Source organism: Aquarana catesbeiana, linkage group LG01 (genome assembly GCF_042186555.1).
Source record: "Aquarana catesbeiana isolate 2022-GZ linkage group LG01, ASM4218655v1, whole genome shotgun sequence".
NCBI classification, from domain to species: domain Eukaryota; kingdom Metazoa; phylum Chordata; class Amphibia; order Anura; family Ranidae; genus Aquarana; species Aquarana catesbeiana.
The window spans coordinates 327,675,218-327,703,023 of NC_133324.1; the positions used below are offsets into that span (position 1 = coordinate 327,675,218).

Here is a 27,806-nt window from a genome sequence, read left to right on the forward strand (position 1 = left end):
ATACAAGGAGCAATAAACAATCAGAAAAGCAGTAGTGGCAGAAAGTCTTTAGTAACGTCTCATTGGTAATTATAAGTTATTACACTTAAGGATCTTAAGACTTAGTGAAATCAGTTCAAATTATTTAGGGGCCCTCAAATGGGGCATTCCCATAAACGTCTATACAAATGCAAAACCCCCTAAAGCAAGTCAAATGTAGATCACAAGGATGTCAACTGCAGGTCAGCTTAGGGGACAAAACTGGGGCTCAACTGCCTGTTTGTACTGCTCCCAACCACAAGTGCAAATGAGCCCCTTAAGCAGTTGTCAGTATTCTCATAACAGCAAACAACATTTGGAGGAACAAATGGTAATTTAAAACACATGCACCAGGTAGATTCACCTGTAGTGCATGTGTGGTGAATGTCATATCCACTCCTTTATAAATATACCCCTACGTTTCTTCCCATATATTAGCATTCCAATATTCTACCAAGCAATGCACATCTGGCTTACCGACAAACAACCCTACTAAGGGCACTACAGTCAACTTTTCCCCAGTTTGATATAGCTGATAACCTAAAATAATCATAGCCTTATGATAAACCATTGTGCTAACTAGGCACATTACACAGAAAAAAAAAAAATAATAAGACACTTGGTCATAAATAATAGGACCATCCATAAAAGAAGAGTTTAAGTAATGAACAATCTTCAGAACTGATTTTCTTTCAATGACTATTAACAGATCTAGCTCTAGCCAAGTAATTAGTACTTGGTACATAAAAGATAAGGAGGCTTTAAGAGTCATTTAGGTTAATATTTTACTTACCTATTATAAACCATGCCTTGGTTTATGTGTAACATTAACAAACAATACCCAAACAAACATACATAAATAAATAAAAAAGTTAATTAACGAAATTAAACAGCATATATTATCTCTGTATAAAATGATAAATGGCAGGGCAGAAAGCTGGGCAAACAAAGCCAAAAGCTGAATACACACTATACAATTTTATGTAGATTTTTTCCTTCAGATTTACCAAAACCATATAATATGGAGGAAAAAACCTTAAGAGTTTTGCACTACATGGTTTTGGTAAATCTAAAGGAAATCAGACAACAAAAGTTGTATAATGTGTATGGGGTCTAACACACAGTACATTAATAACATTCAGCTTTGCCTTACTCTTAGGTGTACTGCCTGGGCATTATACCAACTCAAGAGTTGGTGCTTTCTGTAATGCAGCTACAAGATGTGGTAAGTCCCAGAACCTTGTAACCCTTGCACCTTTTAAATGGTACATATTTAATAGCTTCAGAGAAGTGCATGAGTCCACCACTGTTTAAAATAAAACTTATTTTAATTCCTTGTTTTTGTGCAATGCTATACATGCCTTATTTTATGTTTCCACGTTTAAAGCCCAAACATCTTGCTCTGCACACAACATGACCACCATAAAAACACACTACTAACGAGAACAAGGACTTTGGCTCTACCATTCTATTGGGGATCATGCACATGATTTATAGGCTTTTGTTTCTTTTGCTAGCATAAATCTTCCAGTGCTTTCCCACGTCTGTCAAGCTGCAGGTGCCGCATTCAGCCTGCCATGCAAGTAAATGGCTGTACGCGACTGTACTCTTGTAAACACAGATGCTTCTTTAACCACTTCAATACCAGGTACTTTCGCCCCTTCCTGCCCAGGACAGCTTTCAGCGCTGTCACACTTTGAATGACAATTGCAAAGTCATGTAACACTGTACCCAAACAAAATTTTTATCATTTTATTCCCACAAATATAGCTTTCTTTTGGTGTTATTTGATCACCTCTGGGGTTATTTTTTAATAAACTAAAAAAAAGACCAAAATTTTTGAAAAAAAAAAAAAGTTTTACTTAGTTTGTCATAAAATTTTGTTTTCCCCTTCACTGATGGGCACTGATGAGGCGGCACTGATGGGCATTGATGAGGCGGCACTGATATGTAGAATTAATGGGCACTGATGTGTTACAGACAGGTGAGACTTCTGGGCACTGAGGTGGGCACTTGAAGGCTTTATTTATTGGGGGAATGCCAGGCACCGATTGGTAGCTTATTTACACATCTGAGGGGGCTGTGCTGATAATCCATGTGCTGATTATCATCAGCACAGACCCCCCCGAGAGGAAGAGCCGCCAATCATCCCGGTCAGCGAGAAACGAGGAATGCCATTTACCGGCACTTCCTGGTTCACGCTGTGCTTGGTCACAGCTAATCATGTGGCAAGAAGCCTCTGACAGAGGCTTCTTATCACGATTGGAGATGCGTGGTGTCAGACTGACTCGTGATCGCCACAGGCACGTGCCGGCATGTTATCCTGCTGGATGTCATATGATGCCCAGTCAGGATAACAGAACCACTTCCCGGCCGTCATGCTGCATACGGCGGGCGGGAAGTGGTTAAAGCGGGAGTCCGGCGACCAATCTTTTTTTTTTTTTTTTTAGGTCATTGAGACACTTTGCTAATCCCAAAATAATACTCAGTTTGGGTGTAATATTTCCACCTCTGTCTGTTTTCGTACTGAAGAATAACTTAAAAAATGTGATGCTGGCTGTTTCCATCTTGCTTGTGGGCATGTGAAGCCCACAAGCATTGATTTCCGGGATGCCGTGAATGCTGTTCATTCACAGCTTGTTCACTCGCATGATCATTGTTTCCGCACTGAATCTTGGGAAGCCTGACACTAAGCTCCCAGGAGACAGTGTGGCGCCGGGGAAAGGCAATAAACACATCTACTCCCATGGGAGGAGAGACAGGAAGTGCCACAATAAAGTACAATATAAAAGGTAATTACAGCGATAAAAATTTTTTCGTGTGGCATTTGAACATCTATGCAATTAACTGAAGGGGGTAAGATTAAGTTAAAAATTTGAGTGGAACCCCGCTTTAAATCAGCATTTACCTGTAAATGCGTGTCCGATGTATTTCCTGAACACAGAAAGTTGTATATGGCACCTACAGTTCCCCAGGCATGAAAAAGCAACAGGAAATGACCTTATGCATGAACCCTTAATCTGTTAAATGGGCAAGGGGGGGGGGGGGGGGGGGGTTGTAGATAAAAAGGTGAGCAAGCACTTGCTGCTGGAGGAATGAGGCATAAGGCAAGCAAGAGCCCTTTATGCTAGTTTCCCAGTTACAAAACAAGCATTTAACTCTTGCAGTGTGGGAGGAGCCCCAGTGCAAGGGTAGTTTTTTCAGTTTCCAAAGATCAGCTTTAAAGTATAAGTCCACCCTAAAACTACAATACCTGCATCTACAGACATCCACGTTCTAACACTAACCTACCTAGCCCTGTAAAGAAGAAATAAGTATACATAACTTTTCTGCAGCCGATCTGACCTGATCCCACGCTGAGCCGTCAGCCATGGCTTTGCTGTGGAGGCGGGCGCTAGAGGACAAATCCGACAACAGAAGCCCCATAGAAACTCTATGGGTGATTGATGTCACCCCCAATTCATTTCACAGCCGTTGTTGGTTGTGTCCTCTGCAGAGCTTCCAGCGCTGAAGACCGGATCGGATTCAGAAAAGGTATGTATACAGATTTCTTCTTTACAGGGCTATATACAGTATCTCATAAAAGTGAGTACACCCCTTACATTCTTGTAAATATTTTATTAAATCTTTATATGTGACAACACTGAAGAAATGACACTTTGCTACAATGTAAAGTAGTGAGTGTACAGCTTGTATAACAGTGTACATTTTCTGTCCCCTCAAAATAACTCAACACACAGCCATTAATGTCTAAACCGCTGGCAACAAAAAAGTGAGTACACCCCTAAGTGAAAATGTCCAAATTGGGCCCAAAGTGTCAATATTTTGTATGGCCACCATTATTTTCCAGCACTGCCTTAACCCTCTTGGGCATGGAGTTCACTAGAGCTTCACAGGTTGCCACTGGAGTCCTCTTCCACTCCTCCATGATGACATCACGGAGCTGGTGGATGTTAGAGACCTTGCGCTCCTTCACCTTCCGTTTGAGGATGCCCCACAGATGCTCAATAGGGTTTAGGTCTGGAGACATGCTTGGCCAGTACATCACCCTTACCCTCAGCTTCTTTAGCAAGGCAGTGGTCGTCTCGGAGGTGTGTTTGGGGTCGTTATGTTGGAAAACTGACCTGCGGCCCAGTCTCTGAAGGGAGGGGGATCATGCTCTGCATCAGTATGTCACAGTACATGTTGGCATTCATGGTTCCCTCAACGAAGTGTAGCTTGCCAGTGCCGGCAGCACTCATGCAGCCCCAGACCCTGACACTCCCACCATCATGCTTGACTGTAGGCAGAACACTTGTCTTTGTACTCCTCACCTGGTTACCGCCACACACACTTGACACCACCTGAACCAAGTAAGTTTATCTTGGTCTCATCAGACCACAGGACATGGTTCCAGTAATCCATGTCCTTAGTCTGCTTGTCTTCAGCAAACTGTTTGCGGGTTTTCTTGTGCATCATCTTTAGAAGAGGCTTCCATCTGGGACGACAGCCATGCAGACCAATTTGATGCAGTGTGCAGCGTATGGTCTGAGCACTGACAGGCTGAACCCCCACCCCTTCAACCTCTGCAGCAATGCTGGCAGCACTCATACATCTATTTCCTAAAGGCAACCTCTAGATATGATGCTGAGCACGTGCACTCAACTTCTTTTGTCAAACATGGCGAGGCCCGTCCTGAGTGGAACCTGTCCTGTTAAACCGCTGTATGGTCTTGGCACCGTGCTGCAGCTCAGTTTCAGGGTCTTGGGAATCTTCTTATAGCCTAGGCCATCTTTATATAGAGCAACAATTCTTTTTTTCAGATCCTCAGAGTTCTTTGACATGAGGTGCCACGTTGAACTTCCAATGACCAGTATGAGAGAGTGAAAGCGATAACACCAAATGTAACACACCTGCTCCCCATTCACACCTGAGACCTTGTAACACTAACGAGTCACATGACACTGGGAGGGAAAATGGCTAATTGGGCCCAATTTGGACATTTTCACTTAGGGGTGTACTCACTTTTGTTGCCAGTGGTTTAGACATTAATGGCTGTGTGTTGAGGTATTTTGAGGGGACAGCAAATTTACACTGTTATACAAGCTGTACACTCCCTACTTTACATTGTAGCAAAGTGTCATTTCCTCAGTGTTGTCACATGAAAAGATATAATAAAATATTTACAAAAATGTAAGGGGTGTATTCACTTTTGTGAGATACTGTAGGTTAGGGTTAGATCGTCAATGTCTGTAGATGCAGGGATTTTACCATTACAGATCAGGCACAGGCTGCATTCAATTAGCGCCATCTAGTGTTCAATGACAACTCTCTACATATGAATAAAAAATCCCCCCCCCCAATTATGCTGTACTTCACTGCCCAAAAACAGCTTCAAAGGTAACTTATCCATTGCTAATGCTGCACTTCTGACTGAACGCCAGAATTCCCAAACAAGTCTGATTTTGTTTTCTTTATATCAACTCACCTTGCGCAATGAACGGGAAGCAATTACATAATTGAGAAATTCTACAGAAAGCCTACGACACAGCTGTATTGTCTGCACATGGCATTTGCCAGTCCGCCGGAAGGTAGAAAAAAGGAAACACATGGAAAGGGAATCGTCTAGGTCTCTGAGAGCATCAATAAAGGTTGGATACCTAAGAAGAAAAAAAAAAAAAAAAAAAAAAAAAAAAAAGAAAGTTGTGTGATCCAGGCAGGTTATTTAAGAGCTTTTATTACAGTTATATACACACACACACACACACACACACACACACACACACACACACACCAGCCAGATAAACTGTGGGATGAGGGAACTATTTCTTAGATCAAACAGAGGAATCTGGGGATTTCTATGGATGTATCTGTCTATTTGCCTTAAATAAAAATATTGTACCGAAAAACAGAGGAATCTGAAGCATGGGACAAGCGTGTAAATGGATCTCTAATATCAAGACAAAGAAAGGCCAAAAACAACAAAAACGGGAAGGACATAGGGTAGGGGCTGGGATCTCTGCATTGAATCATTTTGGTGTGAAAACTGCATGCCATTGATACATAGGCTCCAACTGCAGGATGAAGTAATTATGCAGCAGTATAAGGAGGGGGTGAAACATTAAAGGGGTTGTAAACCCTTGTGTTTTTCCACCTTAATGCATCCTATGCATTAAGGTGAAAAAACACCTGGCAGTGACTGGCCCCCCAGCCCCTCCGTTTTACTTACCTGAGCCCTGGAACTTTATCCGGCGGGGACGCGCTCTTCCTCTGCCCATGGTTCTCGGCTCTTGATTGGATAGAATGATAGAAGCGCAGCCATTGGCTCCCGCTGCTGTCAATCAAATCCAATGACGTGGGCGCCAGGGCCGAGTCATACATTCGGCGGCTATGGACACGGAATGATGGACTCGGGAGCATGCCCTCAAGGTGACCCCCTGGGAGAGAGCTTCTCCTAGGGGGTTATCTGATGTGGGGAGGAGCCGCGAGAGTCGCCGAGGGACCCCAGAAGGCAGTGTACGGGGCCACTCTGTGCAAAACGAGCTGCACAGTGGAGGCAAGTATGACATGTTTGTAAAGCTTCGTTTATTTAAAAAAAAAAATAAAATAAAAAAAAAAAAAATCACTTTAAGTACTCCAATAAGGGATTAAATTAACCACCTCAAGACTAGGTCATTTTACCCCCTTTCTAACCAGGCAATTTTTCAGATGTCAGCGCTGACAATTTGAATGACAATTACTTGGTCATGCAGCACTGTACCCAAATAAATTTTAGATCACTAATTTTGAGACCGATAGAGCCCCCTTTTGGTGGTATTTAATAACCAATGCTTTTTTGCTATATAAAATGAAAAATAGACCTAAAGATTGTGAAAAAAAATTATTAGTTTCTGATAAAAAAAGACTTTGCAAATAAATCTTGCTTCATAAATGTAGGCCATCAACAGAGACACTGTTGATGGCTACACTGGCTCTCCTGGCTAGCGAATCGAAACATTGTTGCTGGCTGCACTGGTCCGGTGACCTTGTCACTGGTGTGGCAGCGATCAGAAACACTGTTGCTGGCTGGCGATACTGTGACTAGTGTGATGGGGATTAGGGACGCTTTGACTGGATAATCACACTGTCTGCATTTGGGGCTTTACACCCACATGGATCTCAGATTGGGAGCAGTGGCTGTGTCTTTGTAGCTCTGTTCATTCCCATGTGGGTAAACAAGGCCCTGACACAGGGTACGCATTAATATGCCCTGTGTGAACGTGGCCTTATGCGGACACTGGGATTTGTGTGGTGGTGATTGGGAGCATTGTGACTGGATGTACGATTAGTTCACACAGTTTATCAATATGTACCCCATGCAAGGGCCGTGTTTACCCTCATGGAAATGGACAGGTGTTCTCTGCATTCTTGTGCAGGCAGTCCCATTTATGGCTACTGGAATGCAGCGGCTTCTCCCAATCGGACATCCATGCGGTTGCAGGTCCCCAAACTCACACGGTCTGCGTTTGGGCTATGCACCTACACAGATGTTGGATTGGGAGCAACAGCTGTGCCTGTGCAGCAACTGTGTCCCAATAGACATGAATAGGACTAGCTGCATGGGGAAGCATGGAACACCTGTGCATCCATGTGCGGTTAAAACATGGCCCTTGCACAGGGTATGCATTGATATGTCCTGTATGTATGAGGCCTTTTGATGACTTTGGGAGGTGTGGTGGTTTTCAGGTACACTATGACTGGCTGTACTGGTTTAGTGAGTAAGGGCTTGTTTACACTTGTGGTTGGGGGGGGGGGGGGCTGTAAAAGCCCACAGTTGAGCTGCATTTTTACTGCCCCTCAACCAATCTCCCTTTTGATGGGAAAATAGCAGGAATTATACTCCATGTCGTGTTTGGCAGGCACTACCGCTGGGCTGTAACTGGCACACAACATATGTAATTGTGGTGTGGTAGCCTAGCATTTAAGGGGTTAAAAACAGGCAGTGATGAAGGTTAACAAAAAAAGAAACGAAAAAAAGTAAAACCACTGTCACCAGAGCAGTGCGGTGTCACCAAGGTGACATTGTACTGCACTGGCCAATGATCACAGACATTGTGCAAGGTTTCGGAGTCACGCAGGACCCCGAAACATTGCACTGTTCTTGTGATCATGCAATAAACAATCCGTTTGGATGCTACTTCGTTGATCCATGGTGTGCTGGCAAATATCTCCTTTGTAACTTTCTGAACCAATTTCCAGTTGGTTGTTGCTGCAGCACCCAAACTTTTGAGAGCTTATCCAGGAATGTGAGCGATGGGAATATGGAGCATTAGTTATGATCACTAACCAGAGCGGTAGGTCACCATAGTGAACACTGCTCTATCAACATTGTTCCGTTTTTCAATCTTCAGGTGTATAGTACGGGTGGCGCACAGAGTGGCAGAGAATGAGAGGATGTACTTGCATGTCCCCCCCGAAACGACACATATCCAACCTGGCTATATATAATTATTATTATACAGGATTTATATAGCGCTGACAGTTTACGCAGCGCTTTACAACATTAGGGCAGACAGTACAATACAATTCAATACAGGGGGGAAATCAGAGATACATATATGGTCATTGATTCTCTTGAAAGTACTCATCATTGAATCTACACCTGGGAACTAGTACTTTCAAAAAAGGACAGCTTGTGCCTTTATCCACTACAGGTTTCCATAAAGGAGCAGGTTAAATAAATAAAGCGTCTATTAAAAGCTTACTTTAGCTGTTAGGTCAAGTTTCAGGTAGGGAAAAGTTACGAGTTAAAAGGGTGCTGGACTGATAGCACCAAGAAAAAAATAATATTGCCAAATATGGTCCTACAATGGCATAATTGCACAGCCATCTGATTGGAAAGGGATATATGCAACTGTAAGTAATCGGCTTCTACAAAACCAGATAAAGGGATGAGTTGCATGGGTTCTCCAGTCTCTGCACTTCAAGGTAAGCAAGTGCAGGGAGAAGGATTAAAAAAGGTACCTGACATTAAAGAAACATTAAGGCTGCCATTGCTGGTCTTCTAAAAAAGTTTAGTTGCCTGGCTGTGCCTGACTTCAATAAATCAAAGTACATCTGGTTTAAGTAGGCAGCAAATGAAAATCAGAAATCGCAGCATTCCTGTTCTAAAGTTGATGACTTTAGAGACTCAAAAGGGGAAGATTTACTAAAACTGGAGCACTCAGAATCTGGTGCAGTTTTGCATGGTAGCCAATCAGCTTCCAACTTCAGCTTGTTCAATTAGGCTCGGTTTCCACTAGTGTAACTTTTTATGCGACTTGGGACTGCAAAGTCGCATGACAAGTCGTACCCCATGATTTCCAATGAGTACAGTTCATATCTGTGCGACTTCAAAGTAGTCCCTGCACTACTTTGGTCCCATTTTGATGCGACTTGAGGTCCATAGACCTTAAGAATACACAGGCAAAAAAGGCAACCAGTATTTTGGAGGACAACAGATGTACCACAATCTAAGGGATTTAGAGCATTGGTTTGCTTATAAAATTAACAAGTAAAAAGCCATGGTGTGCGTTAACAAAAAGCCAACCAAGAATGGAAAGACTAAAGACATGGTCCCTGTGGAACACAGTGTTACTAAGCACACCTAGAGAACCTGTATTTCCTAAGCAGCTCTACAACTGACTGCTCTTTTTTCTGACATCATAAATACAAACCTGGTTCTTTGCAAGTACATCTGTAATGTTGTAGTTGATCAACAGGGCTTCCAGGAAGAAAAAAAAAAAACTTAGACATAAGACCAATAGTGGGCTCTAATCTGAAAATTAAGAACTACTATGCTTATTACTTAGCAATCTGCACTGAATGTACATGAAAGCCAAGTAAGTTCAGCACCTCAGTCTTCTATTATGTAGCCACAATGTGCATTAGTGTTTTAAAAAAATGTTCTAAAAAATAAGTAGTGGGGAGGTAGGAGGGGGCAGTGGTTGATCATGGAGGAAGGAGTGTGCTAGACGTGCTCCAGCTAAGACCGGGACTAATGATTCCCCACTGATCCGCAGAAGCATCACCTGAGATCGGCAGGTGAAAGTCCCAGCTGTCCTTGCAATCTTTGCTCTATTTCCTGTGCTGTGCGATACCTACTCTGGTAGTTCACAGTGTTCACACTGTTCAACTGTGTCTGTCTGCACATGATCATACCTTGTGGCAACCCACTGCAAAACCAGCGCTATTACCAGTTATCTATTGGCAACCTACGGCTTTTCTCCCCCCACCCCCACCCCCCCCCGGGGTTCCATGGGACGGAGGAGAAGGCCAAGTGTATCCAACACATCGAGCCTTCCGCCTACAGCTACCACGGTATCTACCAGCCAGCAAGGCATCCTAGAGTTCTTCCCTGTTGGTGGCCGGACTCACTCCCGCACATCAAAGCTAGAGTTGGGAGGCTGCAGAGAAGTCGCTTGTGTCCCCGCTTGTGATCCCCTGCAATCACCGGCTTCAACTCTGTTTCTACCAGCTCCGTTTCCAACAGCTGCTATGAGTGCCGTGAGAGCGCAGCCTTCATCTATGGCTCCACCTGAACCCCACTGGGTTAGGTGCGGTAAGTGGAACAAGTGCATCAGCATCAGTTATATTAAACACAGCAAGCACAGCAAATATAAATGTGATTGATCCTATAGAGTCTGCCTCACCTCTTTCCTCCCCTATCTCCACCACCCTTTCTTCAGCTGGGGTTAAATATGATATAAAAGTGTCTGGAGGTTTAGAGGGAGGTTTAGAGAGAGAGGTAGAGAAAAGATCTGCTCTGAGTTTAGAGGAGGGAGATCTAAGGGAATATCTTCGCGTACTACCTACTCGCAATGACATGGAGGCTTTTGCGCAACATTTGGAGCAGGGTTATCACAAAGAGCTTCAATCTGTTAAAATGGAGCTGCGGGCAACAGGGGTAAAGACTGTAGAGTTGGAGCAGTCCTTAGATATCTTGACGGGCTCACTACAAATCACAAGTACAACGTTTAGATACACAAGAGGCGCACATCCATACATTGTTCCAATTATTGGAGGACCAGGAAAATCATAATAAGAGGAACAATATCCGTATTAGGGGGTACCAGAGATACCAGGTACCGAGGACCTTATGTTAACAGTCAAAAAAATATTAATCTTTTTGCTGGAAAAACCCGAGACATCAACTATAGAACTTGATAGAGTTCATCGGGACCTAGAAATATAGATTCAACCAAACCAAGAGAGATATTATTTGTCGTGTACATTTCTATAGAGAGAAGAAGGAGGAGATTATGAGGAAGGCCAGAGAAAAAGGTCAAGTTAACCTAAATGGGACATGTCTATTTATTACACGATTTGTGTCGGTTTACATTAGAGAAAAGAAGAGCACTAAGGCCACTGCTTAAAATGTTGCAAGATCGAAAACTCGTATATCGTTGGAGCTTCCCATTCCGACTCCAAATCAAGAAAGATGGCGGTGGTTTAATATACGTGATCCATCCGATATCCCCGCTATACAAAAAAACTTTGGTTTGCCAGACCTTCCAACAATAACATGGCCACAGACTTATACACCATTTAAGAGAGCTGAACGTTTGGGAGTTGATGAAAGGACTGAAGCAATGGCCTCATCAAGTGCTGAGACCAGCCTACCAGCTGTAATAGCTGCAACAATGACTATTAACCAGGAGGGGGGAGTGAAGAGTTCCATAAGCAACAATAAATAACAAATCAACTGTAAATTCCCTTTCTCTTGCCCCCCCCCCCTTTTTTTTTTTTCCTAATACCCCCTGTAGTATGCCGTGAGTATGACCATCAATGAAATTTCAAAGTAGTTATGATTTTTTTTTTTTTAGTTGAGTTATGCAGTAGTATTTTATAGAATTATGGATTTATATATAACATTGACAATTAATTTGGTCAGGATGGGATCAAACCCAGATTATCAACTATTAAGCCACTCAAAAAGAAATGAGAAATTTTTTTTTTTTTGCTTTTGTTTTTTGTTGTTTTAATCACAAAGGAAACAACTAAAAAAAACAGTATCTATTAAAGTGTATGTGATACATGGTGGCACATTGGGGCTATGTATGAAGAGCATTGTTGTGCAATCTGATTAACTTGTTCTATAATCTTACTAAGGGGTTATGTTACCATTAGGCTACCACCATGTGCTATGTATGTGGGAGTGGGAGAGAGAGGGAAGGAGGGGGGAAAATAGATGTAGTCGATTTTTTTTCTATTCTTTTTTTTTTTTTTAAACTGCAGAACGGTTCAGGGTTAGACATTGTATGATGCTGTATGTGGTGGGCAAAGGTTAAACCAGTCCTATATGTCTGAATCATGTTGTAGTACGGAACATTTGCGACTACTACGCAACATGATACACGCTAAAACGACTGTGAGTTTTGGTTTAGACCAAACTTGGACTAAGGCTATGGAAATCTTTTTAGAGCCCCATAGGAACCGATTATATGGGTGTTTAAACCTATGTTATCCGATTCACTATTGAAATCAAGGTCTGCTCTGACATGCGAACTGTTCAGTCAGGGTGTCATTTACCCGATTGGTTCCCCCAGCGGTTGAGGTGACTAGAGGGGGGTGTGGATGAGCTATGTTGGGGATACCTATCTGGTTGCCAAAGGTTACGTAACATAATAATGAGATTAGGGACCCCTTAAAGAGAAACACATGATAGATGAACGAATGTGCTGGTATCTACATGCTCTTGTTAAATACACACACACACATATATTATATATATATATATATATATATATATATATATATATATATATACACACACACACACACACACACGTGTGTGGCACCAAATATATCTGGGTAAGCGTACGCACAACCACTGGGCAATGTATGTATGTGTGGGTATGCATATATGTATATGATAGATTTGGGGAGAGAGGGAGGGAAAGGGAAGAAAGGGGGGAAGATTATATAAACATAATACCTTACTCTTGGAAGAGAAAGAGGGATAAGAAAAAGGAAAGGGAAGATTTTTTTACATTTTTTTCCTTTCTCTCTTGCATCCCTCCCCTCCTTCCAGGTGGACTGCTCACACGGCCCATGCTTCTCGGACCACCCCCCCTTTCCTTTCCTCCCCCCCTCCCACTCCCCTTACATATTATAATTTGTGGGTTTTTTTTTTTTTTTTTTTCCCCACTCCCGACTCTAATGTATATAATGGGGAGGGGGAGGAGAAAAAGAAAAGGAATTATAAACTATGTGGAGGATAAGATATATATATTTTGTTTGTCCTGGGTCTCTGCTGTGACACAACATCTGGGTCTACCTACTTAACCCCCTTGTAGGTACACCACCTCTCTGGTAGGGCTTGGTGATTATTCTTTTGTTTGGACATTGTCTATATCCTTTTGTTGTTGTTGTTTTTTTTTTCCGAGTGTTTTGTCCTATTTGTGGACCTTGAGTAGCTCAGGGCCCCTAGAGAGGGAAGCTCTCTTGTTATAAGTCGTCGTCCCCCCCCCCCCTTTTTTTTTTTTTTAAAGATGGCTAGGGGGTCTTCCTCGGCATCTCTACTGAAACTCTGTACCTATAATGTCAAAGGTTTAAACAACGAGTCAAAAAGAGGACAGATCTTATACAGTTTGCATAAAGCTTAATCTAAAAAAAATTGGGGTATGCGTAGATGTCTTCATGTTGTACCCCCTGGCCATCCTTTTTCTTTTTTTTTGTTTGTTTGATGCTATAGTTATGATAGTCTGCAAAATGTTATTATAAGATTTTTTTTTTTTTTGGTGTGGATATACCACCAATGTATGTTTGTATTGCCTATTTGTAAAAACTTAATAAAAAGATTGAAAAATTAAAAAATAAGTAATGTGGAAACAAAGTTGAATCAATGGGAATAGATTACCTTTCTTTAATGATATGATCCAATTTATAAGTTGGTTTGTTCTCTCTAATTCTGTCTACTGCATCCCATTCTTGCTTTCCATATGCTTTACGTAGACGACGTACAAAAACCTTGAAAATAGACAAACATATGTAATGTATATCATCTAAACATACAACAGATTTACATGTGCTGAGTTTTCTACACCTGTATAACAATTCCTATAATTCTATATTATAGAATTCATATTCCGCTACATACCAGTTTGCAGCAACAGCAATTAGCCCTTTTTCTGGCAAAGGTAGTTGAGGAAAAGCCCTTCAATCTTCAAAAGGCAGGTGGTAGCCAATACAGTGAACTATGCTTTACTGAATAACACATTTGAGGAGGAGCAGAACACCTGCTCCTAAGTGACTGATACTAAAGGTTTAGCTTTGACATTTAAAAAAAAAAAAAAAAAAAAAAAAAAAAATCATGTTACACTTACCTGCTCTGTGTAATGGTTTTGCACAGAGCAGCCCTGATCCTCCTCTTCTCTGGTCCCCCGCCCTGCTCAGTGCACTCGTTGATGCACACTCCTGAGCCACCTTTATGGGAAAAATTTACTCAAATCTGGTGCAGCTGTGCATAGTAACCAATCTGTTTCTAACTTTAGCTTATTCAATTAAGCTTTAGCAGTAAAACTTAGAAGCTGATTGGTTACTACGTACAGCTGCACCGGATTCTGTGTGCACCAGTTTTAGTAAATTTCCCCCTATATGTCCATAAGACACAGAGTGGGGTTCAGCCCCGCCCCAGCTCCCTCCTCACTGGCTGTGATTGCAGTCAATGAGGAGGGAGAGACCTAGGAGAGCAGCTGCTCTCCTGCACATCGCTGGAACAGGATCGGGCTGGGGCAAGTATTAGGGGGGGCCGAGCGAGGAGCTGCGGATTGCAGCTTTTTTAAAAAAAAGCTTCAACCTTTACAACCACTTTCAGCGAAGTGATAAAAAGTTGCCCCAAAATGAATTTGTGCTGGAGGGTCCAGCTCCAAAAGCAATTCATAGATTGAATACGTATGACTGCAGCAACCCTTCCTCTTCGGCGGGTGCCCCCACGAAAAGACACTTTTCCACTGGGGCACCCGTGCGTGCTCGCTCCTGAGCCCCGCTGCTGCGTCCAAAGAGACAGAGTAGGACTCAGAACACCCACCCCTCCGTCCAGTATTTGAGAGCAACGCAAGTCAATGACTCCCGCTGCTATCAATCTGCCCAATGAGGAGGGAGACAGCAACGGATCAGGCTCAGGTAAGAAAAAGGAGGGGGGGGGGTTACTGCAGCAGAGAAGGTTTTTCACCTTTAATGCATTAAGGTGAAAAAACCTTAAGGCTTTAAAACCACTTTAACATTTTATTTTTTTCATTGTGCTGTAAGATCTTTAAAACGTTATATATACAATTAAATGTTAAAAAAACAAAAAACAAACACACCTTATATTCTCTGAATTTTGTCACAATGGGCTCATGCAGCAGAAACTTGATATCCTTCAAGAGGTAAAACGTACGAGGGGCTGTGGATCCTTTATTGACTTTTTTCTTATGCTTCGGCTCATGGGGATAGATGCCTTTTAGGATACAGAGCCGCCTAAGGAAAAAAGAAAGAGCAACATGTCACTATTTATACTAGTAAGGCTTCATGCACACGGGACGTTGTTTAACCTCTCCTGAACGTTTTAACTTGACAGCTAGATACCGGTGTCTAAAAACGTCAGTTTACCCGCGTTTACATGCTGCGTTTGCGTCTAGAAGCGTTTGTTAAGGAAAAAAAAAAAAAAAACACCATGACTAAGGCCCCATGTACATGGGACGCTGTTAAACGTACGTTCAGAGGCAGTTGGACGCTTTTTTCAACTGCCCCTTAACTCATGTTATTCTATGTGACCATGTACATAGTCTTGTTTATTGCTGTTTTTATGCAGTTGCGTTTAACAGCATTTCTTCGGAAGCAAAAAAATGGGTTCAGACGCCAAAGATTTCCACGTTCCAGACGCCAAACGCGGGCACCGGCGTTTAGACACGTTTTCGTTTTTAAAGGTACCTATATTTTAGACCTGAAAAGACAAATATGATGGAAAAGAATGAAAAAACATAAAAAAATATAGTTAATGTTCATAGACCATATATAGTAGGTACGCAGCTGTATGCACATGTTTACAAAATATCCTGCCGACATTCACTGCGCAATCAAAGGATGAGTTCAATAGCGACGAACTCTGACTCTGGGCCTCTCATGCAATTTTCTACGTGGTTCTAGCCTCATCAAGAGCAATGTCAGGAGCATTTCCTCACATTTGCTCATTATGGGATACATTGCAAAAAAAAAAAAAAAAAAAAAAGCACAGAAATGGAGGCAAATACAAGTAGACAACTGCTCTCTCTGCTGCTGGTACCCACTCTAGTCAAAATGGCTGAAACAGTTAACTTACAATGTTTTTTGGGCTTGGGGAGGGTCTTAAATGAGGTAATCTTAATAAACGCTTCTAGACGCAAACGCGGCTAAACGGGCGGTTTAAACGCCAGTTTCAAGGTGTCAAAAAAATTTGTTAAGAGGACTTTGCCTCAGCGTTGTGTGTACATGGGGCCTAAACGAAACGCTGCTAAATGCAAGTTACTGCGTTTAGCAGCATTTACAAGCTGTTACAGGCATTTGCCATTTCAAATGCCTCTGAACATCTGTCTGAACCCACTTTTTTGCATTCCAAAAAATGCTTCTAAACTCAACTGCCTAGAAATGACTAAACAACCCTGTGTGCATGTACTGATAAGATAACATAGAGGAGAGTTCAGGAGCAGATGAAAAAACTGCCGAACTGCTCTTAAACGTCCGTTTACCAGCAGCAGTGTACATGAAGCCTAATAGTGACGCCGCATACTGGGAGCTTGGGAAAGAGTTTGTAAATCCAAACAAACTTCTCTAACTTGCTCCCTTTTTATTTAGCTAAATATGATTTTGCCAGGAATCTTGTGAGCCAATCATTTTCTGTGTTCTCTACCTGTGCACAAGTAGTCTGGCGATGAAGATAGGTCTACGTTCTTTGTAATATTTCAGAATGAGGTAGGCAGGACTAAGGCTTCATGCACACGAGGTGCCAGTGCAAACTCTGAACACGTTTAAAAAATGTGGGGTTCCTAGCACCAAGTGACCCTGAGATACGGGGCCCCAAAATCAGAGAATGACATTTTGCGACCCGAATTTGGGGCCCCGTATCATGGGGCCACTTGGCGTCTGAACTCATTTTTTGGCTTCTGGAAAAACGAGATTAAATACAACTGCCTAAAAACGCCAAAAAACGAGACTGGACACATAGGATAACATCTGAATGAGTTCAGGGGCAGTTGAAAAAAGTGTCCAACTGCCTCTAAACGCTCGTTTAACAGCGTCTTGTGTGCATGAGGCCTAACACCACAGGCTTGGCAATCAGAAGCGATATTTAAAAGAGGTAGGTTGGAGCACAATATATTTCTGGCATATTAAAGTTTATTTTTCTGTACATGCTGCATTTTTAAAAGGATAATACATAACTAAATGTACATGTATTCCAGGTACTAAAACTTTTATTTATGTGCAAGCATGTCTCAACATATGAGTTAAACAAGTCAAAGGTCAGAATCGTTTTCACATGAGCCATTTTCACTGCCGATTCTGGTAGCGACGCAGTGATAAAAAGAAAAAGCCACAGTACTTGGCGAGAGGCAAACATCTGACACTCCTAGGAGTGTTGACTGACAGAGTCTTAGGGTACTTTCACACTGAGGCGTTTTAGCGCTAAAAATAGCGCCTCTCATGCCTCCCCAGTGTGAAAGTGTTTTCACACTAGAGTGGTGCACTTGCAGGACGGGGGAAAAAAAAAAAAAAAGTCCTGCAAGCAGCATCCTTGGGGCGGTGAGGGAGCGGTGTATACACCGCTCCCAAAACACCCTGCCCATTGAAATGAATGGGCAGCGATGCGAAAGCGCTTTCGGCAGCACCGCAACATGAGCCCTCTTAATCCTTTCCTCGGCCGTTAGCGGGGGCTAGAGGCCAAAAAAACGCTGCTAAAACTAGCGGCGATTTACCGCTAACGCCAGCATCGCCCCAGTGCGGAAGTACCCTTAAGGAAACTGGAGGAAAAGTAGGAGACAAGGAGACATGGGCTGCTGGAGAGGAGAGTCCTACTGTATATGTATATAAAAATACATATACCGTACACACACTGTATATAAAAAATTCTTGGTATTTGCTGCAATGACATCTGTGTAAAATTAATACATTTTACAAACATGGGTGCTTTTAAATGCTGTAAATTGTTCAGTGTCAAAAGAGTCACTAACAGCTCTGCTCACAGACCAAAAAACTGACAACTGTCTGCAAGTCTAAGCAAGTACTGTAAGGAGGTATTTCTTAGATCATAAACTGGTTAAAGATGGTGCAACTCAAACATACTCTACCTGAGTTTTTTAATTGGCCTATGGTGTCTCTCAGCTGAGCCTGTCAGCCAGTCTGATCTCTCTACGTGGATGCATTCTTTATACATATGTTGTAATCATTTACCTTGAGCCTGTCTGCACTGCGCTATTACTGTATGAGACATGAAAGCAGGTGTTGGCATACTAGCAATTGGCACCAGATGACAGTACCCTTAGATCATCTGAATTTACATCTACTCCACATCGATGGGTCTGAGAAGATCATATGGCTACAGTATCTAGGCATCTTTTACAGGTCTGGCCAGCAGTGCTGTGTGTGCCGTCAGGACAATGACAGAGATAGCCTGCTCTAATCCACCTCCCTGATGGCCACCTCTAAGGATTGCACACCACAGTCAGAACATGTTTCAGGGAAATCTTCCTCCTCTTTAGTCGCAGCGGGACGAGGATACCACGCTTTCTAACTGCTTTGTGGAGCTGACATACACTCGGTGATCAGAACGCTGAGTCTGTGTTTTCCCCCTGCACACTGGTATAGTAAGCCGACAGCAACTTGTACCTTTTTTTTCACTACATTACCCATATTGTTTTCACCTTTGGGAATAGAATTTATTCAATAAAGGCTTGTCATGGTTATACTACACCAGAGTGATTGCACTGTCCCTTCCCCTGTTTTTTGCACAGGTGGACACCCTCCTCTTCTTCTGACAGCAGCACACTTTCAGTGATAGCTTTCTTTGTCTAGCCTATGGCTCGAATGTAATTATTTAAACATTGTACCTTTTTGCACTCAGTTTGTTTTAGCATTGTGTGCTTCCAGTTTCAATGTGTCCACATGTGTCAACCTGAAAACTTGTTGCATTTTAGCTGGTTAACCGTCAGTGAAAGCTTTGAGTGCTGTGCACTGAGAGCCTAGCGTGATGTTCGGTTTCTTCTTGTGGTGTTCAAATCAGGAGATCACCTGATCCTGTAGTGACTGCTCACAGAACATTCAGATCAGGGAGCACTCACTGCAGCGTCTGAAGTGGAGTCAGCAGAATTGAGAAGCGCAAAACTTTCCCTGATTGGCGAAAACACAATAATTCAAAGAATTTGGAGCATTTATTATAACTTTCAAAAGCTAGTAACCAGTTAAAATAAATAAAAAACTGTAGCAAACTTTCTAGCAGATACTTGGCCTGTAAGGCAAAGGCATAATGAGCTAGTATGTACTGCATACTAGCTCATGAAATACTTACCTTAGAACGAAGCTCCAATAGGGCCGCCCGGTCACCGCTGAGAAAGCAGACATGTTCCCTCTGCATTTCTTCTGGGTTTGCAGCTCCGGCACTGTGAGCAGACGGAGCCGTGATGACATCACTCCCGCGCATGCGTGTGGGAGCCCTCCGTTCTGGCACGATACGCCAGACCTTCACTGCACATGCGCCGCTGACGTCAGCAGCTGAATGCAAGGTGAATATCTCCTAAACCGTACAGGTGAGTTTCATTTTACCTACAGGTAAGACTTATTATAGGCTTACCTGTCGGTAAAAATGACCAAGCGGACAATACAACTGCTTTAAGCAGACACAAAAATACGCCATTCCAGTGCACTGCAATGAAGAGCCCACCTACCAAGTAGTAAGGGTCCTTGGAAATGCTCTGGCACCTCGTTTTTCAGTAGGCGGGGGTTCCATTAAGAGTTAATAGCACCCCATGCATTTTCTTAAAAATAGTATGATTTTTGTGTTGTTGTGGGAATGCGTGCGACTTACCTAGCCTAAGAGACGTGATCTATTGCTTGGCCCCATAAGGGATGTGCTGGGAACCCTTGACATCAAGGGAAGGTGCTCACAGATAACCAAAATGTAACAAATACACATTCAAATGCATGATTTCCAGTTTTAATTGGGGGTTACTTTAACATTTCAACAAACATCCCGAGGACACGTGGATTGTAGTAACAATACGCCCCAGCAACTAGATTAAAGTGGAACTCTAGTCAAAACTATTTGGATAGATTTGAGTGTTGCTTTCAAGTTTTTAGAGTTGTGTATTTCCAAGAACTGGAACAAGTAGCAAAAACAAAAGTGCTAAAGAAAAAGCTAAATTACTTCCACTCTACAAGAAATTGGAATTACAAATACATGTCAGGTAAAATGTATTTTACGAACCTAAAATCTGGTAAGCTTAGCTGGAGTTTCTTTCGTGCTTTATTTCTTGTTATGTAGTTGGTGGCAGAGCCACTTTCATACTGAAAGAGAAAACGCATTTGAGTAAACCACATTATTGAAAGAAAAATATGCCAATGCTAAGAATTCATTTTTCTAAACCATTTCAACACTGAGGACTGTTCAATTATTCAAAGGTTTGATTCACCTATGGTGATTTGGGGAAAATTTTAGGTTTCTGCTCTGACGTTTGGTGCAGCCCCCACAGACCTCACCTCCTTTTAACACTTCCAGGATGGCTCTCAGAGAACTACACAAGAGTTTGTTCTTTCTTGCTTCCAGGTGCATGGAGATCTGCCACCTGTGACTCAAGTTTGATGAAGCCTCTACTTACCTTCTATTAATATTGTGCTCATCCCATCACATCAACGTGTTTGAGCTCAGGCCAGGGGAGCCCAAGCTGGACAACAGCAGTGACAGAGTACACAGAGCACTTCTATTTGTGTGACTGACCTGGGAATGAGGAAGACACTGTCTGTGATTGAGATCATGCCTTGTCACCTGTCTGCGCCTGTCTCCATGAAGCTATAGGGGTTGATTTACTAAAACTGGAGAGTGCAAAATCTGGTACAGCTGTGCATGGCAGCCAATCAGCTTCTAACTTCAATTTGTTCAATTAAGCTTTGACAAAAAAAACAAAACAAAACTGGAAGCCGATTGGTTTCTAAGCAGAGCTGCACCACATTTGCACTCTCCAGTTTTAGTAAATCAACCCCATAGTGTCCTTGGTCTGAGTGTAGGCGATGGGGTACCACATGGGAGGCACATTTTCATCTCAACTGCAAAAGTAGTAGTTTGGGGTGATAGCATTTATTGGCTAAATAAATAGATTGTAGTGAAAGCATTCAAGGTACCCTGACTTCTTCAGGCAATATGAACTAGTGGTAGAAAACAATTTTAGACCTGAAACAAAGAGATTCAAATGTTATCAACCTGACAAATACAAGTGGTTTGGGGTGCTAAAAAAATCAAGTTTTTGTATAACTGCATCCCTTTATTATTTCACGAGTAATATCATTCTATATACAAAATTCTCTTTTTTGTCGATGGCTAACACAATCACAACATTTTGCTACTGTCATCTCCAATCAATCAGTGTTTTTTATGGGATAGTTGATGCCCTGTGTGAATTGGGTACAGACTAAAAACAGTGCAGCGCTAATGAACCTTGCTGGTACCTTAATAAAGCCCCTCAGAGGAGGCAGAAATGTGTTTTTCAGTGTGGTAGCATTGATGTTTGTGTTGGATTGCAACCTATGATAGTCTAACCTTCAAGGTTTCTCAAGCAAAATAGGAGATGGGATGCCTTGAAATTTTGCACTGTTATAGGGCTGCCATGACTGAAAAAACAAAACGGAGTTTCTTTCACACACACAAAAAAAAAAAAAAGTGACTGAAACCCCCACTTGTACTTCCCATAGGCTTGACAGAATACAATTTAGGAGGTGCTGATATTAGTAAAGCCAGACATAGACTGGCTAAATCGACCGAGATCAGAACCATGTATGGGCAGGCTGAATGTACCCGAGCTGATCGATCAACTTGGGTACAACCAGCCTGTTGGATCTTTCATGCGATTATTGCCAGCGGCTATAGTGGTCAGCAGTGATCACTTTATTCTGCTGGTGGGTAAAGCTCCCCCTGACAGAACAAAATCATTCCGGAGGAGGGATTCCCCATCAACACTGACTGTGTTGATGGGGAAATTGATTGATTTCTTTCCTAGAACCAAAATCGTTTCATCTATGGCCGGCTTAAAGCTGTTTCATACAAATGTAAAAGCTGATTTCAGACTGATTACTAGTGCCACAGTTGCTTTGAATTTCTTTGCTCCTGTTTTTTTTTACTTTCTTTTCTCCTCTATTTGATGAAGGGTCCGACTTGTCATCACAGAGAGTTTGCATGGTACAAGTCCCATACATGTCCTCTAACTACTGTGCACGTGAACTCACCCCATTAATATTATAGCTTAGGCCAGCAGGGGTAAGGCCCCTGCCATAGCAATTAGAGCAAGGGATGTGCATTTGCAGAAGGCACAGGGAGCAGTTTGCACATTTGTCACAGTAAGGGTATCCAAAGAGGGGATGAAGGTAAGTTTTCTACTTTGTATGGGATGAGAGAGGGAAGAAGTAAATCACAACTTCAAGAAAGAAAATGAGAAAAACTCATGAGGCCTAAAAATCAAGGCTGGATTCATAGTGCTCCAAGCGCATGCATGGTAACGCATATGTATAGGTGCGAATGGGCCCTTGGTCTTTTACACTAAACTGCAATGCATAGATGTGAATCAGCCACATAGGAAAGAATAGGATATCTGATATGCATTTTAATGCAGCAAAATGCAAGTTCTGCTGCATCCAACTGCAAGTGAAAAGGTATGCATAGCAAAAATTGCTGGCAGGTTTGTGTGTCCCACTGCAAAGATTTTCCTTCATGTCCTGTTCCAATAACACAACAGGAAGTGAGAACAAAATTGCAGAGTGAGGGGAAATCCCCAATAAGCAAGTCATCACCTCACCCCCTGTTCTTGGGACAACTTTTTGCCATCTTCCATCACTTTTTATAACAATAGTTATCAGAACAAATATGGGAAAGGGACACAAACAAATAAAATATTGACAGTGCTGAGTCCTTTCCCACTCAATTAAAAAAAAAGGATTTGCTAATATATGCTTTAAAGTAAATTTGAAGGCAATTTTTTTCATGTTTGGATAAAGTAAAGAAGGATTATAACCCCCTATTGGGTTTTTTTTGCCATCTGTGTATAGCTCAAAAAAGTGAGGGAAATCCCTGGAAGTCACCAGCATGAGTGTCCCCATTTGAAGATTACCCCTCTACTCCTGTTCTGGTGACCACTCAAAACATGGGATTTCATTTTCTTTCACCCTTGGTAAGAACAGTCACCGGGACAAATAGAGCATGTGTTTTTCCCCAACAGCAATAAAACCTTACAGGATTTCTAATTCATGCCTTACATATGCGTCCTTGCTGAGGACATTTGTGCATTTGTTTAATTCCTCTATTTACATTGACAGAAATTAGTAAGGTTAACAGGTCACATGGGTATTAACTGCATATGTGTATATATATATATATGATATTTTATTGTGAATTATGTAATGCTATTATCATAAAAAAGTGTTTAAATTTAACATAAGATATTATATATTATGAATTAATAAATACATTTTTTCACTAATTTATTTGCTACCATGTGCTTCATGTAAAGTTCCACTTCTCGCTCCCCCCCCCCCCCCCCCCCCCCAATATTGATAGGGATGGACCGTTAGGCCATTGCCTCATTTAACACAAGTAAAGAGGCGCCTCTGGGTGCAGACGTTTTTATAGATTTAAAATGCTTTAATAAGATATAGAGAGATAAACTCACATTGTGGCGATAAAAACAAGCATGATAGTAAGAGTCATGGATGGCGCTCCCAGTCCTGTGCCTGTGAAAAGTCTCTGTGGTGGATGTAGTGACAGCTCTTTCTGGTTGTAGTGAGCCGGCTTCAGACAACGGAGGAGCGGCCTCAGAACGAGGCTTGACACACACGAGACAGCTGGCTGCAGGGGGATGGCGTCATCAATAGTGGACGCGTTTCCTGGGCAAGCCGCGCCTCTTTCTCAACAGACTCATTGCCTCATTTAAAGTCGCAAAAAATCCTTCCCTTTGTACTTATTCTCGCTGGAGAAAAGACACAGCAGCGATTTACAAATACCTCAATGGTGATCCCAGCATAGGAAAAAGTGATTTAGTCTCAAGGAGTCCAAGGCTCGATTCACACCTATGCATGTTGCTTTTGAGCATTTCTGCAGTGGTTTTTGTGGTGCTTGCCGCGTTTTTGCCACGTTTTGCTTTTTTTTTTTAGTTTTTTTTAATACTGTATACAGTGGAAGAAAAAAAAAAAAACGCAAAACGCGGCAAAAACGCGGTACTTGTGTTTTTGGATGCGGGTCCGCTGAATTCTATTACATGCAAAACGCTGCATTTTGCATGAAAAAAAGTCCCTGACCCTTTCCAAAAACGCAGAGGCACAAAAATGCATTGATGTGAACATGTTCCATAGGAACCCATGTTAAAAAATTCCCATGCATTTCTGCAAAATGCATCAAAAAACGCATTATTGTGAATAGAGCCTAAGAGGACATGGGGCTACACATTGAGATTGGAAGAATAGCAGTTTAACCTTAAACTGCCAAGGGGGTTTTTCACTGTCAAGGCAATAAGGATGTGGAACTCCCTTCCACAATTGGTGGTGGCTGCAGGGAGTATTGATAGTTTTAAGAGACTCTTAGATGTGCATCTTAACCACTTCAATACCAGGCATTTAGACACCTTCCCGCCCAGCCCAATTTTCACCTTTCAGCGCTGTTGCAATTTGAATGACAATTGCGCGATCATGCTACACTGTACCCAAACAAATTTTTTATCATTTTGTTCCCACAAATAGAGCTTTCTTTTGGTGGTATTTGATCACCTCTGCGGTTTTTATTTTTTGCGCAACAAATAAAAAAAGACCGAAAATTTCGAAAAAAAACAAGTTTTTCTTTGTTTCTGTTAAATTTTTTTGTAAATAAGTACGCTTTCTCCTTCAATAATGGGCACTGATATGGCTGCACTGATGGGCACCGATGAGGTGGCACTGATGAGGTGGCACTAACGGGCACTGATGATGGGCACTGATAGGCGGCACTGATGGGCACTGATGGGCACTCATAGGGGGCATTGATTGGTATATATGGGTGGCACTGATGGGTACTTATGTGTGGCACTGATGTGTGGCACTGATGGGCACTGACAGGTGGCACCGATGGGCAATGACAGGTGGCACCGATGGGCAATGACAGGTGGCACCGATGGGCAATGACAGGTGGCACCGATGGGCAATGACAGGTGGCACCGATGGGCAATGACAGGTGGCACAGATAAAGAATTGCTGGGCAGATCTGGGCATTGCTGGGCAGATCATTGATATAATAGTGCCAATCAGTGCCCATTTGTGGGCACTGATTGGCACAGATTGGGCACATGTGGATGGCCATGGGGTACATACCTGGCCATCCACGTTGCCCCTTCCCTGGTGGTCCTAGTGGCATCCCTGGTAGTCCAGTGGGGTGATCTGAGGGGGGGCTGCACTGATAAACAATCAGAGCAGACCCCCCCTGCCAGGAGAGCCGCCGATCGGCTCTCCTCTACTTGCGTCTGTCAGACGCGAGTGAGGAAGAGCCGATCAACGGCTCTTCCTAATGACAGCGTGATCAGCCATGATTGGACACGGCTGATCACGTGGTAAAGAGCCTCCGCCGGAGGCTTTTTACCAAGATCAGTGTAGCGGTGTGTCAGATTGACACACCGCTCCACCGATCGCCGCGATGCGCGCCCCCAGGGGCGCGCTGCGGCATGTTATCCTGCTGGACGTCATATGACGTCCAGTCAGGATAACAGAACCACTTCCCGGACGTCAATCCGCTATAGGGCGGGTGGGAAGTGGTTAAGGAACACGACATACAGGGATATGGGAAATTATAGACACCGACACACGTCGAACTGGATGGATTATTGTCTTTATTCAACCTTACCTACTGTGATCAAACAGTCCTTTCCATCATCCCTTGGGCGTAAAGACCTAGTTAACCACTTGCCCACTGCCCCATAGCAGATTTACTGCTACAAGGTGGCCGCGTTGTGTAGAATCAGGTATACATACACGATCATGCACTTCTGGGTTTTGGGCGTGAGTGCCAGCGGCTCGCTCCCGCTGTGGTTTTGACCCGATGTCCGCCGGCACCCGCTGATTGTTCAGTACACTAACAGAATGGCAGTCTGCCTATGTAAACAAGGCAGATTGTAATTAAGTTAGTACAGAAGACATGGATCCTGGTGAGTAAGGATGGGCTCTGACGTCTTTTCGCAACTCCACGTGCCCACCAGGAAGCTGACACTCTGCAGTGCTAATCACAGGAAGTAAGACAATTCCCGATCCGCGGCTGCAAAGATCAGTAAATGTCTCACTACCTGCGATTAGCGCTGCAGGAGCGTCAGTTTCCAAGTGGGCGTGGTCACGTGGAGTTTTTGAACACGTCTGAGCCCATCCTTACTGGTGAATGGATGAAACCAAAAATATATATATTTATTTTTCCGAAATCGTTGGTCGTTCTTTGTTTAAAGCGCAAAAAATAAAAAATGCAGAAGGTGATGAAATACCACCAAAAGAAAGCTCTATTTGGGGGGGGGGGGGGACGACACAACAATTTGGGTACAGCATCGCACGACCGGTCAATTGTCAGGTAAAATAGCTCAGTGCCGTATCGCAAATAGCCTGGTCATGAAGGGGGTAAATCTTCCGGAGGTGAAGGGGTTAAGGTAGGGTTGCCGCCTCATCCCTTTAAACACGAACACATATTAATTACACAGGTTCTGTGGCTGATTAAGGTGGTAATTAAACTCACTTGGTGCCTTATCTGCAATTAATCAGCCTCAGAACCTGTGTAATTCATGTGTGTTCACGTTTAAAGGGATGAGGTGGCACCTCTATGTTAAGGGGGGTTAGGTGAGAAGGGGTTAATAATTAAGAATTTTCTACATAAGTAAATGACAGAAGCAGGTGAACAGACTAAATGTCTAGGACATGGTCGAAGCATGCTAATGTATACTCTGTATTTATGTATCTGCAGTATAAACAGCACACATGGCAGGCCGACATGGTCTCCTCACAGCCCGTGTAGGTGTATGTGCATGCTGGGATCACTAGGGCTCCAGGCCTTGTCGTGTGTGTACAGCAGGGAAAGCAATACTACACCGCGTATTACAGCACACTGTGACTAGATAGGAAAACGTCTGAAAAGTCATAATCACCTTCTTCTTCTCCAAGCCACCCATCACGTCTCGCTGAGCAGACCTGACCGGAACAACACACGTGTAGTCCACACACTGCGCTCAGGACCCCTGCGGCCGCCCGCGACGTGCCTGATGAAAACGGAAACAGGCACGTAACGGACGCCTCAAAGGGGCCTTCTTTGCTTTTGGCATCCTGCGATCAGCTTAGTACTAGTGTGTGACTGGTGCTAGTCTAATGCTTGTGTTACTGTATGAAGTCATGGAATCATTCCCTTATATGTAACAGAAAGTTGTTTAAAATGACAAGGGAAAGGTTTAAAAATAACGAATCACATCTCATCGTTTTTAAAAAGTTGATGTCTTTTAAAGCTGTACACCAGGGGGAAAAATAGTGTGTCCTATGCCTACATACATTTGTTATAGGATGTCCCTCCATCTCTAAAAATTGGGAGGTATGCC

At 42.8% G+C, this 27,806-nt stretch overlaps 1 protein-coding gene across 1 annotated transcript in view; it reads right to left on the bottom strand.

Moving 5' to 3' along the window:
* The window catches only part of PES1 (pescadillo ribosomal biogenesis factor 1), an 86,523-nt gene extending 59,010 nt beyond the window's left edge, over positions 1-27,513 (bottom strand). The window contains exons 1-5 of the mRNA XM_073630964.1: positions 27,366-27,513; positions 20,453-20,532; positions 15,324-15,477; positions 13,877-13,986; positions 5,486-5,657 (exon numbers count right to left, since the gene is read on the bottom strand). Of these exons, the coding sequence (XP_073487065.1) occupies positions 5,486-5,657; positions 13,877-13,986; positions 15,324-15,477; positions 20,453-20,532; positions 27,366-27,389 (540 nt within the window). The 5' untranslated portion in view covers positions 27,390-27,513. The remainder of the gene's footprint in view (positions 1-5,485; positions 5,658-13,876; positions 13,987-15,323; positions 15,478-20,452; positions 20,533-27,365) is intronic.
* Positions 27,514-27,806: the final 293 nt, after the last annotated feature.